The following is a 20,680-nucleotide window of genomic DNA, read 5'->3' as shown; positions in this document are numbered from 1 at the left end:
AATGGCTCAGAACATGATGAGCTATGGCAAAAGTTGTGGCCAAGCACTGATGACAAATTCAGGCCAATGTGACATTGATAAAAAAATTTCAGAATAATCAAGCACTTAATCAGTTTTAACTTCATAAAATATGTTTGCTTTCCGCCCTGGCTGAGTGGCGGTTAGAGTGTCGGCCTGCAAACCAAAGAGTCCCGGGTTCGATTCCAGCCAAGGGCATGTACCTCGATTGTTGTTCATCCCCAGCCCCAGTTGAGGTCATGTGGGTGGCAATCAATCGATGTGTCTCTCTCACATCGATGTTTCTCTCTCTCTCTCCCTCCCACTCTGTCTGAAGATAAATGTAAACATATCCACTGGTGAGGATTTAAAAAAAAGCTTGCTTTCCATAATTAATTTAATTTGTAGTTATGTAATGAGTTTACGAATTAAGATTTGAAATAGGTGGGAAGATGAAGACAAGAATACTTTCTGATAGCTAATTATTAAGTAGAAAGCACACTCTGGGACCCCATTCTTATACTGGATAAAATGAGATATGGGACGGAGTCAAAACTAACTGCTGGTCAGCATGTATTTCCAGCTAACTTCTGTAAAGGACTGTACACTATCTGCATTCTTTCAACGCACATGAGTATGTGAGAGGGATTGATAGCTCCTATTCAGAAGGGACTGTCAGGGGTGGGTAAGAGTTAAGTGACTTTTTCCGGGGATAATGCAATGTGCTCAGAGGCCCCGTCTGAGTCATGCACGCTGAAACACGAGTGCCGTCACGCCCTTTCCCTGAAGAGGACCTGGGCAGCTTCCTGCCTGCAGAGCACAGCTCCATGGAGGACGAGGCTTCTGTCTGCTGTTAACACATGGGGCGGCAGTGAAAACGGGCTCCCTAAATTTATATATTTGGTAACATTTGAGAAACGGGACTCCGGTCATCACCATGAAAGCTCTCATCTTTGCAGCTGTTGGAGTCATGCTTCTGTCGCCCACTTTTTGTCAAAGTGGTAAGTTCTTTTCTTACGGGGCAGGATGGGGGTGCTGGGTAGTGTTATGAGAATCAACAGAATTAAATTTTCTTTGTATTTCATACAGACTGCATCCCAAAGGGCAGAGTTTGATCTTAGCTATTAAAAGGTGGCGTCCTGGAAAGGAAAGGCAATAGTTCCTTCTCTCTATTCAAACCCTGTCAAAGACTTACATGTTCTCTACTTGGGTTTAAACAAACTGTGGCATAGTCAAGATTTTTAGATCTTTATAATTAATTCAAGAGTCAATTTTTTTTTTGTGAGAGGTTTCTGATTTTCTAAGCATTTCTTCTGATTCAGCAAAGATAGTACTTTTTAAAGAGATTTTTAAAAATCCTATGTTTAGCCCTGGCCGGTTTGGCTCAGCGGTTAGAGCGTCGGCCTGCGGTCCTGAGAGACCCGGGTTCGGTTCCCGCTAAGGGCATGTACCTCGGTTGCAGTTTGTCCCCGGCCCTGGTCGGTTGTGCGGGTGGCAGCCACTCGATGTGTCCCTTTCACATCGATGTTTCTCTCTCTCTTCCTCTCTCTCCCCCCCACTCTACCTGAACAAAAAATGGAAAAATGTCCTCGGGTGAGGATAAAAAAAAAAAAAAAAAAATCCTATGTTTATATCTGCTGGTGAGGCATAAAGGGAGAAAACAAGAATATTCTCAGAGAGATCAAGAGGTCTGTTTCAATAATCAATGATGCTAATAAATTAGTATTAATTCATTGACACTAATAAAAAGGTATTCTTAATAGAATACCTTTTTTTTTTTTTACTTTCAATGGTACGAAAGAATTAGTTTTCCCTACCCTCATGTATGATTTTTAAATTTCTGAAATGAAAATACTCCCAAATACAATTACTCAGCTCTTAATGTTTTCCTATTCTACACAACACAGCGTTAGCCTGAAACTTCCTGCTTGCTCCCAAATTAACCAATTTGGGATCGATCTACAATCTCCAACTCTTACCGTTAGGTCCCACTCCAGTTAAAATTTCATTGTTAGGAGTGGGAGGGCTGGGCAAAGGGACAACAACACAGGGGTGGGAGGGATCCAAAATTAAACAAAATCCCCAAGCCTCTGTAAAGAAGCGGTGCTAAAATTCAGAGCTGGGAGCACTGAGGTGGTTGTGGGGAGCACTGAGAACCAGCGGGTGGGACTTATGAACAGGATTAAGTAACTGCTATTTCTGGGAGTGGATGAACCAAAATGCAGTGGAATAGTAAAAGAAATGAGGCTTGTAGAGGTGGTTCCTTCCAGATGCTGGTGGGGTTCGGAGGATGTGAAGAGGGGAAGGATTCAGAGGCGGCAAAGTAAAAGGCAGTGAATTTGCGTTCTTCAATCGGGTGGCGCAGGTCCGCCTCCTTTGGACCAGTGCCTCCCTAAGGCATTTTCCTGGGCTGGAAAACATTTTAGATTCATTATGCTAAATGGAAACCTGTATAAAGAACTCAATAAATTTAAAAAATATTGGCCCTGGTCCAGTAGCTCTGTTGGTTGGCGTGTCATCCCGATATGCCAAGATTGCGGGTTTGATGCCAGGTCAGGGCACAGGCAAGAATGAACCAATGAACGCATAAATAAGCAGAATGACAAATAAATGTTTCTCCCTCTCTCCCCACCCCACCTCTTCCTCCTTCTCTTTACAATCAATAAAAACAAAATTAATAGTACTATTCTTAAGAAAAGCCTGGCTCTAGAGACTAAAAGACTTATTCAAACTGAATCAGATCTGCTGGAATTCTCATGGAAAATGGAATCAGGACTTTTTCAGAGTCAGTGTTAAGCATGTTTTTTTCGCATGATGTCTTGCTCAATCACAGGAATTTTCTGAAAACTGACAAACACTTGGTTTCAATAGCTCCCTTATCAGATCCGAAAGGAAAGAATTCGTATGGCCTGTTCTTCAGCCACCATTCGCCAGCTCCGTGCGGATGCAGAAAGGCACTTCTGTTTGGGTGACGTCAGGTCCCAGCATTTTCCAAAATGCAAAACTGAGCAAAAGGATTTGCGTGGCTAAACCCGTGTCACACGACATGTTTCAACACGCCTCAGATTCACATCTGAACACAGGCTCAAACCATCACTACTTCCAGATTTTTCTTTCCTTTTCTTTAATCCATCTTCCCCTCAATAGCACCCAAGCACCTCCCTGCCCTCGTTTGTCAGGCAAAACTCTCCCTTTTTGTTACACACTGAATTCGGTTTGTGCAACCTCAGGGTCATGAGGGAGGCTCCAGCTTCTCCTGGGGCGATCTGGTAGAGATGAAAACAGGAAGAGAATCTGGCTTTGGATTTGAACCAGGTCAAATCAGGATTTGAACACTAACTTCAGATACTCAACATGTAGGGATTGAGAGTCTTGTGAGAAGGAACTGGCAGAGAAACGGCATTTTAAATAGGTAAGTATGGAGTTTAAATTCAGCCTAAAAGTTTGTCTTTAAGATAATAGAAATTTGAGAGAATCTACTTCCTATACATGTCAAAGATTAATTTATGGAAAATTATATAATGATAAATAGGTCTGAGTATAAATAAACAGGTTTATTTTGTTTTTGAAAATGCTCTTCTGAGAATTAGGATTATTAATAGCAACATGACATGTAATGCCAAATATTTATAATATGTAGTTGTGTTTCTATACTCCCCCCCATTTCGAACTTCTCAGATCACTATATTGATTTCATCTTCTGATGTTTCTTCCTTTGTCTCCTCCCCCCTTAAAATCTGGCATTTCCCCTAAAGTCTGCCTTTGGATGTTTGTTTGTTTTTCTCACATCTCTCCCTAGGCTGTTCAACCACTCCTAGTAAATTAAACTACAGCCTCTATGCATACTAAAAAATCCATTCCCCTCATCTGGATTCCTGAAATTTAGGACTCCACAACTAAGTCCTCCTGCCTGTCCTGGGACATTTTACACTCTGATATCCCACCAGCAACTCCAACTCAGGAGTACTCAAAACAGAGCTTAGCTTCTCTTTGTGCTGTCCCTGGTCCGCTGCACTGTCCTCCTCCTCCCAGTCATCTAGAGCAGAAACACACAAGTCATGTTCACCTCCTGCCTCTCCCGCCTGCCTCCAGAGCCAGATGCCAAGTCCCTGTGATCCTCCGTCACAGGCGCGTGTTCACCTCCACCTTTCCACGGCCACTGCTCTAGTTCTGTAACTCGCCGTCTTGAGTTTAAATGATTACAATAGACTCCAAATCAGCCTCCCTTTGCCTCCAATTTCTTACCTCTTCAGTCTATTCTCTAGTGTCACCAAGGTCATCTTAAACAGAAGACAAATCATGGTTATATTAGTCTCCTATTGCTGCTATAACAAGTCACCAGAAATTAGTGGCTTAAAATAAAACATTTATTATCTTATGTTTCTGGAGCTCACAAGTCCTAAAGTCAAGGTGATAGTAGGGCTGTGTTCATTCTGGAGGCTCTAGAGGAGAATCCGCTTTCTTGCCTTTTTCTAGAAGCTGTTTATATTCTTTGGTTTGTGGCTCCTTCTTCCGTCTTCAAAGCCAGTAGCACAGCATCTTCAAAGCTCTCTCTCTCTGACTGTGACTCTCTTGTCTCCCTATTATAAGGACTCTAATGGCTACAGTGGGCCACCCAGACAATCCAGGATCCTCTCCCCATCTCAAGATCCTTAATCACATCTGCAAAGTCCCTTCTGCCATGTGAGGTAACACACTCACAGGCTCCAGGCATTAGGAGGCAGAATCTTTGGGGTGCTGCTACTATGATGTCTACCACAACAGTCATCCCCCTGTTCATAATTTGTATGTGTACAGTTCCAGGATCAATCAATAGGCACATGATTCCTTAGGACAGTTTAGGGGCCCTTCAAAGATCTGGCTGTAACCTACTCTTTCAACTTCATCTCTCAGATGAACTTTATTAGCATAAAACAATGCATTTTTGTGTAACTTTCCCACTTGTCTGAGAGTTGAAGATAGGAATAAAGTTTATTTAAAACTATGTAATGAACATTTGTTGAATTAACTTATCTGACATTTCTAGATCCCATGATAGCCCACACCATGCCTCTTCCTATTCATCATCTATCAGAATTTTATTCCTGTTAAATTCCATCTCTTTGTGAACCTTGTTTATCTTTGCTTACCTTCATCTTTTCCTTGACATTTTGCTCAAACACCTAAATCTGTCAACTATTGTCTGAATACCTATAAAGTTTATAGTTAATATGACATTGGTCTACAGTGGTCTAATGTGCTATTTTGTTTCCTCCAACAGTATTATAAATTCCTTACATGCAAGAAGTTGTCATCTACTTTTTGCTCCTGCATTGGCTAGAATGGTGCTGGGGCGTCTGATATGCCTTTTGATCGCCTGCTCTATAATGATTTTGTGGAAACAAACATGACCCTAAATTTTACAACCACAGAAATTGTGTAGCATAATACATTTAGTTTTATTATTTTCTGAACCATAGCTATGGCTCAACAAAATATCATATGTTAATACTTCTTTTCAATTACAGGCATGGGAAATGATGCAGACAACTTGGCAGGGCCAACAATGACTATTAAGACCTTTCGTGGAGCTCCTTCAAATTCTTTTGAAGTGATCCCCGTCTCTGCCATAGAAGGCTGGACAGGAGCCACAACTGTAAAAATTAAGTGCCCTGAAGAAAGTGGTTCAAATCTCCTCGTGAATAATGCTACCATGGGGTATCTGAGCAGCTCCTTAAGTACCAAATTTATACCTGCCATCTACATCCTGGTGTTTGCAGTGGGTGTGCCAGCCAACGCAGTGACCTTGTGGAAACTCTTCTTCGGGACCAGATCCATCTGTATGACCATCTTCAATATCAACCTGGCCACTGCAGACTTACTTTTTTGTGCCACGCTGCCCTTTAAAATAGCTTACCATCTCAATGGGAACAACTGGGTATTTGGAGAGGTCATGTGCCGGGCCACCACAGTCATCTTTTATGGCAACATGTACTGCTCCATTCTGATTATTGCCTGCATCAGCATCAGCCGCTACCTAGCCGTTGTCCACCCTTTTACTTATCGGAGGCTGCCCAAGCGTACCTATGCCTCGATAACATGTGGGTTGGTGTGGGCAATGGTTTTCCTATACATGCTGCCATTGTTCATCCTGAAGCAGGAGTATTACCTTGTGCACAGAGACATCACCACCTGCCACGATGTCTACAACACATGCGAGTCTTCATCTCCTTTCCAACTCTACTACTTCATTTCCTTGGCGTTCTTTGGATTCCTAATTCCATTTGTGGTCATCATTTACTGCTACACAGCCATCATTCGGACACTTAATGCATACGATCAGAGGTGGCTGTGGTATGTGAAGATGAGTCTCCTCATTCTGGTGATTTTTACCATTTGCTTTGCTCCAAGCAATATTATACTCATTATTCACAATGCCAATCACTACTACAACACCGATGGCTTATACTTTATCTATCTCATAGCTCTGTGCCTTGGTAGTCTGAATAGTTGCTTAGATCCATTCCTTTATTTTCTCATGTCAAAAGTCACAGATCATTCCAAGGCTTATATTACAATAGTGAGATCATTGTAGAGAACAACATGGAAAGCTATTTGTGAAAACATACATTCTTGGGAATACATGTGCGTAAGTGCAAGGAGCCCGATTCTCTAGCTCCATTTTTGGAACTCCTAAGAGATAGTGCTTCAAAATAAAATAGTACAAAAATACTAGCTCTAAAAAACCCTGCTATCGTATTTTAAGAACATCAATGCAGGAGAAAAGTTATCATCACTCCCTTTATGGGAACTGGACACATTTGTCTGACTGGCACTTCAAGCTCTTTATCGCTCCATCTTCCCTACTCTATGAGCTTTCCACTCTAGATGACTTGAAGGAGAACAAGACAAGGGACAATAACTCAGCATGGGGAGAAGCTACTATCTCAGTTTTTTGTACATGATGTCATTTTTTATTCTTTTGTCTCTTTCCACTTTCATTCTGGTGGCTGCCTCATTAGCTGATTCGAGCTTTCTAAATATCTCTTACTAGGATCCATTATCTTTGCCTTCCAACCATTCTCTTCACTCCCAGCCTATCCTCCACTTCACAGGGCTACTGCCAGATTTTTCTTCCTCAAATATCAGTTTCAATACCTCACTCAACCCCCCCACCCCCACCCCCAGCTCACTGCAGCATTATTTGCAACAGTCAAGCTATGAAAGTAACTGAAGTGTCCCTCAATAAATGAGTGGATGAAAAAGCTGTGGTACATATATACAATGGAATATTACTTGGCTATGAAAAAGAACAAAATCTTACTGTTTGCAACAGCATGGACCCAGAGGGTATTATGTTCAGAGAAGTCAGAGAAAGATAAATACCATATGATTTCTCTTATATGTGGAATCTAAAGAATAAAATAAATGAACAAATAAAATGGAAACAGACTCATAGATACAGAGAAAGAACTGGTGGTTGCCAGATGGAAGGGGAGATTGGGGCACTAGATGAAAGAGGGGAAGGGACTAAGAACCACACTTTGGTAGTTACAGAATAGTCACGGGAATGTAAAGTACAGCATAGGGAATATAGTCAATAATGTTGTAATAACTATGTATGGTGCCAGGGGGTACTGGAAATATCAGGGGGAGTACTTTGTAAAGTGTGATTGTCTAACCAGTAAGCAACACATCCAAAACCAATAAAAAAAAAAAACCCAGAACAACAACAACAACAACATAGCTCAAAAGCCTCTAGTCTACAGCCTCTCCAATGCTTTGGAATAAATTATAAATCTTCAGTTTGGCATTCAGGGCTACCTTTTTAATTTTATTTCCCAATAAACCTTGCTGGTGACGTAGACATTAGTCAATCTTCCTGCTTAGATGTGATGTGATTTCTCCTCTTTTTGCCCCCGTCTTGTAACTGGAGAGCCATTTTCTAACACACGTGCCTTAATTATTTCTATCTCCGGAAGTTCTCAGAGGATCATTCTTCCCTGATTCTCCAGCTAGAAGTTCATCTTTCTCATCTGAACTTTCAAAGCATTTTATTGTATCTTCAGTATGGTACTTATATAGTTCATTTATATAGAAGTAGTAATTCCATAAACTCTTAGGCACCATGTATAGTAGAGAAGGGATTGTTCTCTCCCTTCTTTGTGCTTTTTGTGGCAATCCTGGCCCAGGTATTTTCAGGGTCTGTGGGGCCCAGCTCCGTGCTTTACATATCAATGGCTGAATGAAAGAATAAAATCCCAAAGTATCTTAACAGTATGAAAGCCCGTTGAATTCTGACTGAGAAAGCAAGGTATTCTGTATGACATGGGACAACACCATTTTGGTCTGGACATGTTAAAAAAAAAAGTAAGAAAGCTAAGCTATGAATATACTCAGTCATTTAGAAGTTTCAAATGCCTCCATTATTTTTGTTCCTTAAGCACAGATTTTTTTGTTGTTGTTGTTAATCCTCACCCGAGGATATTTTTCCATTGATTTTTCTTAGAGTAGAAGGGACGGAGGGGGAGAGAGAGACACCAACATCGATGTGAGAGACACATGGACTGGTTGCTTCCTGCACAACCCTGACTGCAGCTGGGAAATCAAACCTGCAACCCAGGTATGTGCCCTTGACCAGGAATCAAACCTGAAACCCTTCCATCCAAGGGTCAACGCTCTAACCGCTCAGTCAACCTGGCCAGCATTTTTAATGGGAAAATGATATTTTGTTATAAATGCCCAGTATCTTCCTGTAGGTAAATGACTACATTTCCCTTACTTTAGGAATTAGGCAGAAGGTAGGATATTAGTATTTAAGGGCATGAAAGATTGCTGACATGAGTTTTCATGTCCGTAAGAATGTGCACTGGCCTATACACTTTGTAGTAACCATCAAAACAAACAAAACATGCCCATGAAGACCCTTTACAGCATGTGTGGTCATGTGAAGAATAAAAATCAGGTAAATACTTCAAGCAAGCAAGTAAAACAAATCTAATATAAGTTTCAAGATGACAAAATTTAAATGGATGGAACTGAGTTTTGCAAATAAAGTCATCAACTGTAATACAGTTTTATCTATGGAAAACATGCAGTAATATCCCCTTGTTAAAAGCACACTTACTTTTTATGCAGTAAATTACATGTAGCAAAACAACTTTTGGTGGGGGTATAATTCATATGTTCTCAAGCAAAGCCCTCAATTTAAAAATAGCTCAAAAGCCTGTCCAGTGTGGCTCAGTGGTTGAGCATTGACCCATGCACAAAGAGGTCACTGGTTCGATTTCCAGTCAGGGCACATGCCCAGGTTGTGGGCCCGATCCCGTGTGGGGCATGCAGGAGGCAGCCAATCAGTGTTCTCTCTCATCGACGTTTTTCTCTCTCTTTCCTTCTCCCTTCCTCTCTCTCTAAAATCAATAAAGAAAAATATTTAAAAAATAAAATAAATATTAAAATAGCTCAAAATTCACTGTCTCCAGTGAACAAAGTGTGTCCTCTGCTAGGTGTTTGCCAACATGCCCATTGCCCAGATTTCCCCCGAGAGACCACAGGAATCTGATGCCTATGCAAGATTGTACTTGAAATACTGGTAACAAAGACCAAGAGTCCTCACCAGCTTCCATCACTGTCCTCAATCTTTGATAAAACTCAGCATCCATTCTTTGAAGACGTTATCATTGAGACCTTTAACAATATATACTTTATAAGCTTTATTTTATACTGTCAATAGCAGTAATATAATTTTCTTCTATTTTTTTCCATGGTTGGACCTCGGGAAGGTAAGGCACAGAAACACCACCATAAAACACAACTAGAAACTTCTGGCTACCAAAACAACAGTGGTTGAAAAAGAAATATAGAGACCCCACCAAATAAACAGAAATTGATCTCCCTCCTTCCCCAGAAAGTGACAGGCTGAGAAAAGAAAGTTTCAAAACTAAAGAGAAAGAAAACTGCTTAAAAATAGCAATTTAACCAAATCGGATTCACTGCTTGGAATTGTTTTAAATCTGTTAGCTGTTGTCAATCCAGTTCAAACCCCTACTTTCACTGTCCAGAAGTACTCTAGTGCCTGAGCTAGAACCCGGTTCCCCAGGCTCACATTTAACGCTCTAATTACACCATTAAAGCTACTGCTTGCACACTTAGGAAGGATGCCCCAAAGAGCTGGCACCTCATGATCACTCGCGGGAGGCTTCTGGGTGCCCTGGAGAGGGGCTGTGGGGTCCTGTCTTGATTTAGAGCCATCTCAGTGGAATGTTCGGGGGGGACCGCACTGCCCACCTATGAAACGTTTGCGGAGTCAGGCTCACAAGGACAAACCCCACGGGGCTGTGGGCAGGGGATTATCTTCTAACCCTGAGAGGCAGGTTCTACTATTCTCATTTCACACATGTGTAAACTGAAGCAGAGAGGATTTTGGTGACTTGACTAAAATCCCTAGCTAATTTTTGGCAAAGCCAACATTTGAATGGTGCCTTCTGTTTCCAAAGGGAACAACTTTTATCTTAAAACGGGGGTAAGTGTGCCCTGGGCCAGGGACACAGCTACATCAGTGGAAACAGCAGGAGGCAGCCCACACTTTCTGGTTGACAGGATCTACTCTCTTTCCCCTGAGATGTGGGAACCCAAGGCTTGGATTTGGGTCTCATTCTCCCTCTCACTGGACTGGCCTTCAACACAAGCCTCAGGTCCATTTACATCAGCTAAGAGAGCACCCATCCCCCACAGTTGCTGGGAGGCTCCAATGCAGATCTGCATGAGGGCGCCTGCGCAGGGAGGGGCGAAGCCACGCTGTGGCCATGCCAGGCAGAGGCTGACAGCACAGAAGGCCCCCACTCCAGGGAACAGCTGTCTTCACCCTGAATGAGGCAGTTTAGTCGTGTGGAGTGAACAGAATTTACATCGTCATCATCTTTTTTTTACTTTTAGTAAATTTTTCTTTATTACATTTTTTTTTGCATAAGTAATGCATGGCACAAAATTAAGAAATATTTCTTCTTCCTCCCTAGCCACTCAATGCTCTCCCCCAGGGGCAACCACTCTGCATGCTGTTGGAGACTAGATGATGGCAAAATATTTCTCATGATTTGAGATCAAGTTAGTTACTTTGAAGGGAACACCTGAATTGGAGCAGTCCTGTTCTAGAAACTAGACTAAGTACTGGGGGAATTGGCCCTTTGTGAGTTATCTTGTTTTTTGAAAGTTTAGAAACATTGAGTAATATATGCACTATGCAAAAATTTAAAAATCCAAAGGGTACAAAAACAGAAAAAAAGAAGTCTCACACTTTCTACCTAGTTCAACTTCCAGACAGTGTCCTTTTTCATAAATATTTTATGCACCTAAAAGCACACATATATATGGATGTGTACCCCATTTGTGTATGCATGTGGAAGCACACATACACTTAACATACATATTAAATATCATCCAATATATAACCATTCATTCTTTTTGATGTATTTCACTGTATGGACATACTGCTATGTAACCAACCACTCTTGATGGGCATTTCAGTTGTTTTTGGTCTTTTGCTAACAATGCTGTATGTAATACATACTCTTTTCCATCTGCCTTAATGCACAATAATATATGTTTCTGAGTCACACAGACTGGGGTATAGTTCCAGAAATAATTACTTTTTTTGGGTAAGTTTGGACAACTTGGCCTTAGCTTTATTATCTGTAAGATGATAACGACAGTTCATAGAGCTGTTATGAGGATTACATGAGAATATGCACAAAGTACCTAATATTAAGCCCTGCCAATATCAGGTGATCAATAAATGTTTGCGCTAACCAATGATGTATTTTCTGTCTCAGATGAGGCACTTCAAGGGTTCTAAGGACCCACACAGAGGATATGCTCACCTCTTTTGGGTTTGGCTAGCACGTGGGGACATGAAAGCTATGAGTGATTAGATCCAGGTAGCATTACTCTCACTCTTGGGTGACAGGTCATACAGGGCTGACTACTTAGCCCAGTACCCTTCCAATAGTGGCCAGTATCCGTTGGACTTCTCATAATATCTGTACAAGCTCCACAGCCAGACAAAACCCTCTGCTCTTCATGGGAACTCTGGCCAGGCCAGTCTTCTCCCATGTCCAGAACAAACCATGCTGGTGTGTGCCTACATCATCCTGCTTTCCACCCACCTAACCAACTCTTCCTTACCTTTCAGGCACAGCTCCTACTCTAGCTCCACTCCAACTGCTCTCAGGATTTGAGTCCGCAACAATCCAACCATCTCTGAATCACTCTGTGCACTCTTCATTTTGACGCCTTGCCACATACCTCTATCTCTACTATTATTTAACTGTTCTGTAGGAGAATGCCTACTGCCTCGATACATTTTTAAGTACTGAGGATAAGGACAGAGAACATTCAAATGGTGTCCCGTGTTCCTTGGGCCCCCTGCCCCCTACTGATCCTATACAGTGCACTGTGCACACAGTGCTCAGAAAATAGCCAACAACTTGGACTCTGAACAAAAACTCACTCACAACTGAGTTTTTAGTGAAAGACTGGAAGCAGTAATCAGCTCTGGAACCAGCTTCCCCCTAATGTCTAAGGCCAAACAGCCCTATCACTTCTATTCAGATTCACAGGCAATTGCTGGAACAAGAAGCTCATAAGCTTTAGGAAAAACAGGGTTAAAAAAAATCCTCCCTTCCATCTTTTCCCTCACCTAGTCTGTAAATGTGAAACAAACTTACTAGGACTTACCTTCTGTTTCTGTGATTTAGCATAGTATAAAACATCCTGGTAGTGCTGGGCATAGTCTGGGTCCACTTCTTTAATCTTAGCTGTAGGTAACTGAAGACTTGCTAGTGTCTTTGAAGGATCCCCTTCATCAATAGCTTCATTGATGCGCCCTACTGCCACAATTCCTGGAAAAGGAAGAAAGTTTCCTTCTAAGTCACAGTGCTTTATACGTTTTTTAGAATCAGTGACTGCAAAGACTGACTTAGGAATGGGGGGGGGGGGGAACGGGTCTGCACCAAAAAAAAACTGTAATAAACAAGTACAGCTAAGGCTGCAAGAGATAAGATCGATGTACAAAAATCAATTGTATCCCTCTACACATTTGCAATGTGCAGTCTGAAATGAAATTAAAGGGAAAGAAAATCCACACATAGTAGGTTCCAATTATAAATACATTATAATTACAAAAAGAATAAGTAGGAATAAATTTAACAAAAGCTTAGGTATATACTCTAAGAATTATGAAATCCCATTGCAAAAAATTAAAGATGACTTAAATAAATGGAAAAATGATCTCACATTTATGGATCTAAAGACTTAATATTGTTCAGATGGAACTACTCTTGGCATGGATTTACAGATTCAAGGTAACCCCCAATAAAATCCCAGATATATATATATATATATTTAACAGACACTGCCAAGCTGATTCTAAAACATATATGAAAATGCAAGAGACCAAGAATAAAAAATGCAATGTTGAAAAAAGAAGAACAAAGTTGAAGGACTCTTCCCAATTTTGAAATTTACTACAAAGTTACAGTTAATACTGCATTGTATTTGCATAAGTATAGATATAGACATCAATGGAACATAATTTAAAATCCAGAAATAAACCCTTAGAGTTATGGTCAATTGATTTTTGACAAGGATGCCAAGACAATTCAGCAGGTAAATAATAGTCTTTATAACAAATGGCATGGGGACAACTGGCTATCCACATGCATTAGAATAAAGTTGAATTGCCTATATCACTCCGTGCACAAAAAATAACTCACATGGATCACAGACCTAGAAGTAAAAGCACAAACTATGAAACTCTTGGAAGAAAACACAGGAATAAATCTTTGTGGCCATGGATAAGGCTACTTCTTAGCTATGACACCAAAACCACAAATAACAGAAGAAAAAATTAAATACATGGGATGTTGCAAAAATTAAACCTTTTGTGCTGTAAAGGACACTGTCAAGGTAATGAAGACAACCTACAGAAGTAGAGAAAATACTTGCAAGTCCTGTATCTGATAAAGAACTTGCATACCTTGTATGCAAGTATGTCAAGTACATGAGTAACTCTTACTATTCAAAAGTGAAAAAGAAAATCCAATTTAAAATGTGTAAAGGACTTGAATGGGCATTTCTTTAAAGAAGGTATACAAATGGCTAATTAGCACATAAAAAGGTGCCCGGTATTATTAGTTATTAGGAAATGCAAATCCCAATCCCAATGAGATACCACTTCATACCCACTAGCAGGGCTATAACAAAAAAGACAAACAATAACAAGTGGTGTGAAAATGTGGTGGAATGGAAACATACATTGCTGGTGAAATGGAAAATGGTACACTCACCTCGGTAAACAGGCCGTTCCTTAAAACATTAAACACAGATTACCATATGATTCAGCAGTTTGTACTCAAGGGAACTGAAACCATATGTCCAACAAAAACTTACACACAAATGTTTACAGAAGGAATATTCATAATAGCTAAAAGTAGAAACAACCCAACTATCCATCAACTGATAAATGAATAAACAAAATGTATACCCCAAGAAGGAAATATTACTTAACCAAGAAAGGAATATGAAATATACTGAATTGTGATACAACATGGATGAACCTTGAAAACATTATGCTAAGTGAATAAAGCCAGACACAGAAGGCCACATATAACATGATTCTATTTCTGTGAAATGTCAAGATCAGGAAAATCTACAGAAACAAAGTAGATTGGTGGTTGACAGGGGATGGGAGGAGGGAAAAATAGGAGTGACTACTAATTGGTATGAAGTTTCTTTTTGGGAGGATGAAAATACTATGAATTTAGACAGTGATGAGGCAGCAAGATGGTGGCGAAGTTGGTGGAAGTTCACACTCACCTCCTCCCAGCACCATATCAGAGTTGCAGCTAAGGCACAGAAAAATCAACCTGAATAACTATCTGAAGACTAGCTGGACAGAAGTCTTATAACTGTGGTACAACTTTTAAATACACAAACACACCATAAAAAACAATAAAAAAGTAATTTTTATGGTATATGAATTATATCTCAATGAAGCTGCTATAAAAAGGGGGATCACTATACATATAAGTAGCAGCAGGGATGCGAATTTCTAATGAAACCCTCACTTAGATATTGAATGATGGAACAAAAGAATACCAGAGTTGGAAAAATTTAATGTAGAGACATACAGGAAAAAACGACAACAGTGAAAGGCAAAAAGATTTGGATATACATTTTATTCTTTGGATTACTCTACTTCACTACTCTGTAAAAAATGCCAAAACAGAGCGAGCTCAAAAACCAAACAATTCCCTACAGTGTTAGAATTTCCAGGTCAATATAGTTCAACGATGTCCATTGGAATGTTCTGTGATAATAGAAATGTCCTGTATCTGGGCTTTCCAATACAGTAGCCATTAGCTGCATGTAACTACTGAGCAATTAAAATGTGGCTAGTATAAGTAAAAAACAATTTGAAATTTTATTTAATTTTACTTAAAATAACCACGTTTCTGAGAAGTATAAGAAGTATAGAAATGAACATAGTTATGCATGTTTTGGAATATTTTTAAGGTTCAAGTACGGTTTTAATATCATTACTTGTTTCTGTAATACTATCTGATAACACCTGCAGCCCTAAATCATGGAGGTACCAAGGGAAAAATAAGCATATCCACAAGTTTAACCTTCTACCATCTCTACCATACTGCAGGATCTTAGGACATAGACTATTAGGTCCAGGAATGGAAAGCACAGAAACCAAATTATGGGATCTGAAAACTTTTAAAAAACTCTAGCAAAAAGAATCCATTTGGAGGTCACTTCTCAATACTACCTTAATTTTAAAAATAAACTATCAACCAGTCATAAAACTATAGTGTATGTACAAGTATGTGTATACACATAGATATATGTATAAAAACATTGCACACACATACATACATACATACTAATAGGGGGCTTTTGATTTCCAGCTTGGTGTTGATGGACAAGAACTACTAAAAAACTTAAACATAAATATGCAATAAGCTTAGAAAACAAACGTTCTTAAAGTCAAACTTACTACTTCATCAAGAACAATCAGAAGTCACTTTAAAAATGTGACATGTGCCCGGCCAGTGTGGTTCAGTGGTTGAGTGTTGGCCCATGCACCAAGAGGTTGCCAGTTCAATTCCCGGTCAGGGCACATGCCTGGGTTGAGGGCTCAATCCCCAATAGGGGCACACAGAAGGCAGCTGATAGATGTTTCTCTCTCATTGATGTTTCTATCTCCCTCTCTCATCCCCTCTCTCTAAATACCAGTGAAAAGATTTCTAAAATGGCCGTGGAGCGAATGGAAGCTACACAGACCATCTCACAGGACCAAACTGGAATTACAACAAAAATAAAGACAAATCGTCAGGAAAGACCAACAGAAAAGCAGCTGGAGAGAACCCATATAACCAGGGATGAAAAGGACACTAAATTGAGCCTGGTAGGAACTGCAGAGGTGTGAGAGGGCAGGCTGGGATCCCACAGACAGCAGCTGTTTTAGCTGTGAGCAGTTACCTCAGGGTTAAAATCCCAAGCTGGCTCCACAGTGCAGAGGTCTGGGACACAGCACTAAATTAGCTACAGACACTAACCTTAGGCTCTGGGACAGGGAGGGTAGAGTGGATTTCAACTGTGCAGAGACTTGGGAGCTTGGAGAGGTGAGAGGGCAATGAGAGTTTTGTGCTGAATCACCCCCTCACAGGACAGAAGCCATCTTACTCAAAGAGAGCCTCTTCCCAAAACCCTGGGAAGAAGCAACAGCACACACCCCCCCCCCCCCCCCCCGGAACTTAACACCACTAAGCCAGGCTGGAGAAATGCACATTGAGGCTCATTAACAGCCAGCAAGCATCTGCCCTGCTCACTGGAGATCCTGTTACCCTGAACACCTTAGGGAGTTTTTCATTCAGTTGAGGGCTACAATCCAAGGCTCATCAAGTAACTGAGACTAAAAGCTAGCGGGCAAAAGCTATAGGAAAACTGAACATTTGATTGGCTTGCAAATCTACCCAGAAAGTAAGACTTGACAGTGGTGTTGAACGAGGGTCCTCCCACACTCATTCAAATCTAGTACAAGGAGCCACAATCAGTGGAATACCAACACCCACAGGGAAACTTTGGCAGGCTCCAAAACCCACTGAGACAGCCAAAAAGTGAAACAAAGAAATCCCAAAAGAACAACATAATTCGATAGAAGATTAAATACATGAAAGGGAATTGAACAACATATCAGAGGGAGAGTTTAAAGTAATAATAATGAGGAAGCTCAACAGCATGAGTAAAGATATAGAAACATTGAAAACCAACCAATTAGAAATGAAGAATGACATAGCAGAAATTAAGAACACATTGGAAGCAATAACCAGTAGAGTAGAGAAAGCTGAGACCTGGATCAGTGAATTAGAAGACAGGCTAGAAAATAAGATTTGGTTCCCAATCAGAGAACCAAAAAGAAAAAACAATTAGAAAACAGGAAGACAGCTTAAGACAACTGTGGGACATAACAACATCTGCATCACAGGAGTGCCATAAGAAGAAGAATATGAGCAAGGGTTAGAGAATACATTTGAAGAAATAGTGACAGAAAACTTCCCTAGCTTGGTGAAGGAAAAAGCCATACAAGTTCAGGAAGCATAGAAAGCCCCAAGTAAGAATAACCAAACAGGCCCACACCAAGACACATCATAATTAAAATGCCAAAAATTAAAGACAAAGAGAGAATCCTAACAGCAGCAAGAGATAAGCAACAGGTTACCTACAAAAGGAACCCCATAAGGTTCTCAACTGACTTCTCGACAGAAACACTACAGGCCAGAAGGGATTGGCATGAAGTAATCAAGGTCATGAAAAACAAGAATCTGAATCCAAGACTACTCTATCCAGCAAGGCTATCATTCAAAATAGAAGGTCAAATAAAGAGCTTCCCAAACAAAAAGCGGCTAAAGGAATATAAAAGCACCAAACCAGCACTGCAAGTAATGTTAAAAGGACTACTTTAATTAGCAGAAGAAATAGAAAGAAAATATAACCATAATACATAAAAGTGGCAATAAATAAGTTTGTATCAATAATCATTTTAAGCCCTGGTTGGTTTGGCTCAGTGGTTAGAGCGTAGGCCCACGGACCGAAGAGTCCCGGAAGAGTCCTGGGTTCGGTTCCCGCTAAGGGCACGTACCTTGGTTGCAGTTTGTCCCCGGATCCGGTTTGGGTCGTGTGGGTGGCAACCACTCGATGTGTCTGTCTCACATCAATGTTTCTCTCCCCCTGCCCCCCTCCTTCCCACTCTATCTGAAGATACATAAAAAATGTCCTCGGGTGAGGATTAAAAAAAAAAATCACCTTAAATGTAAATGGATTAAACACTCCGATCAAAAGACACAGAGCAGTTGATTGGATAAGAAAGCACGACTCATATATATGTTGTTTACAAGAGACCCACATCACAAAAGACTCACATAGGTTGAAGGTGAAGGGATAAAAAAAATCTTCCAAGCAAACAGAAAGGAAAAAAAAAAAGCTGGGGTAGCAATATTCATATCTGATAAAATAGACTTCAAAATGAAGGCCATAAATAACTAGAGACAAAGAAGGCCAATACATAATACTGAAAGGATCTATCCAACAGGAAGATATAATCTTGGTAAACATATATACATCCAATATAGGAGCACCAAAATACATTAAAAATTTCTGGGGGACTTCAAAGGAGAAATTGACAGCAATACAATCATAGCAGGGGACTTCAACACCCCGCTGACATCACGGGATAGATCCTCTAGACAAAAAATTAGCAAAGAAACAGAGACCCTAAATGATACACTAGATCAAATGGATTTAATAGATATCTACAGAGATTTACATCCAAAAACTGCAGAATCCACATTCTTCTCAAGTGCACATGGGACATTCTCAAAGATAGACCACATGTTAGGACACAAAGTCTCTACAAGTTCAAAAAGATTGAAACTATGTCAAGCATCTTCTCAGATCACAATGGCATGAAACCAGAAATCAATTACATGGTCAAACACATGGAGGCTAAATAGCATGTTCTTTTTTTTTTTTTTTTTATCCTCACCGGAGGACATTTTTCCATTTTTTGTTCAGGTAGAGTGGGAGGGAGAGAGAGGAACAGAGAGAGAGAGAGAAACATCGACGTGAAGGGACACATCGAGTGGCTGCCACCCGCACAACCGACCAGGGCTGGGGACAAACTGCAACCGAGGTACGCGCCCTTAGCGGGAACCGAACCCGGGTCTCTCAGGACCACAGGCCGACGCTCTCACCGCTGAGCCAAACCGGCCAGGGCTAAATAGCATGTTCTTAAACAATAAGTGGGTTACCGAAGAGATCAAGGAAGAAATTAAGTACTTCCTGGAAACCAATGAAAATGAACACACAACAACACAAAATCTGTGGGATGCAGCGAAAGCAGTCCTGAGAGGGAAGTTCATAGCACTACATAGCACTTCAGGCCTACCTGAATGTAGAAACAAGAAACAAGAAAACAAGAAACAAGATAAATCTCTAATTGAATATCTAACCTCACAACTTAAAGAACTAGAAAGTAAACAAAAAGAAAAACCCAGAGTAAGTAGAAGGAAAGAAATACTAAGTCGGAGCAGAAATAAATGACATGGAGACTAAAATAACAATTCAAAAGATCAAAGAAACAAAGAGCCGGTTCTTTGAAAAGATAAACAAGATCGATAGACCCTTAGCCAGACTTACCAAGAAACAAAGAGAGAAGACCGAAATAAACAAAATCAGAAATGAAAGAGGAGAAGTAACAATTGACACCACAGAAATACAAAGGATTGTTACAAAATACTACAAAGAATTATATGCCAACAGATTGGCAAAATGAACAAATTTCTAGAATCACATGGTCTCCCAACACTGAACCAGGAAGAGATAGAAAACTTGGACAGACCAATAACAACTAAGGATCTTGAAGATGTAATCAAGACACTCCCAGTAAACAAAAGCCCGGGCCTGCACAGCTTCACGGGGGAATTTTACCAAAAACTCAAAGAAGAACACCCATTCTCAAACTATTCCAAAAAATTCAAGAGGAAGGAAGACTTCCAAACTTGTTTTATGAGGCTAGCATGATTCTAATTTTAAAACCAGATGAAGACACTACAAAGAAAGAAAACTACAGACCAATATCCCTGATGAACATAGATGCCAAAATCTTTAGCAAAATATTAGTAAATCGGATCCAGCAATACATTAAAAAATTATTCAGCATGACCAAGTGGGATTCATCCCAGGGATGCAAGGCTGGTACAATATTTACAAATCAATAAATGTGATACACCACATAAACAAAATGAAAGATAAAAACCACATGATCACATTAATAGATGCTGAGAAAACATTCGACAAAATCCAGCACCCATTTCTGATAAAAACACTCAGCAATGTGAGAATAGGGAGATCATATTTCAACATAATAAAGGCCATATATGAAAAACTGACAGCCACCATCCTACTCAATGAGCAAAACCTAAAAGCATTTCCCTTAAGAACAGGAATAAGACAGGGATGCCCACTTTCGCCACTCTTATTTAACATAGTACTGGAAGTCTTAACCACAGCAATTAGACATGAAGAAAAATAAAAGGGATACAAACTGGAAAGGAGGAAGTGAAACTGACACTATTTGCAG

The 20,680-nt window shown here is 40.3% G+C and overlaps 2 protein-coding genes across 3 annotated transcripts in view; one reads left to right on the top strand and one right to left on the bottom strand.

The window, feature by feature from the left end:
• IQGAP2 (IQ motif containing GTPase activating protein 2) overlaps positions 1 to 20,680 on the bottom strand; it is a 303,569-nt gene that overhangs the window by 84,518 nt on the left and 198,371 nt on the right. For both annotated transcript variants that reach the window (XM_036278805.1, XM_036278806.1), the window contains exon 13: positions 12,709 to 12,872. In XM_036278805.1, the coding sequence (XP_036134698.1) occupies positions 12,709 to 12,872 (164 nt within the window). The remainder of the gene's footprint in view (positions 1 to 12,708; positions 12,873 to 20,680) is intronic.
• F2RL2 (coagulation factor II thrombin receptor like 2) lies at positions 837 to 6,599 on the top strand. Its single transcript, XM_036278807.1, has 2 exons — positions 837 to 998; positions 5,505 to 6,599. The coding sequence occupies exons 1-2, from the start codon at positions 935 to 937 to the stop codon at positions 6,569 to 6,571; spliced, it is 1,131 nt and encodes a 376-aa protein (XP_036134700.1). The 5' UTR covers positions 837 to 934; the 3' UTR covers positions 6,572 to 6,599.

Source organism: Molossus molossus, unplaced genomic scaffold (assembly GCF_014108415.1).
Source record: "Molossus molossus isolate mMolMol1 unplaced genomic scaffold, mMolMol1.p scaffold_m16_p_3, whole genome shotgun sequence".
In the NCBI taxonomy this organism is placed as follows: Eukaryota; Metazoa; Chordata; class Mammalia; order Chiroptera; family Molossidae; genus Molossus; species Molossus molossus.
This window is presented reverse-complemented; position numbering and strand designations above follow the sequence as displayed.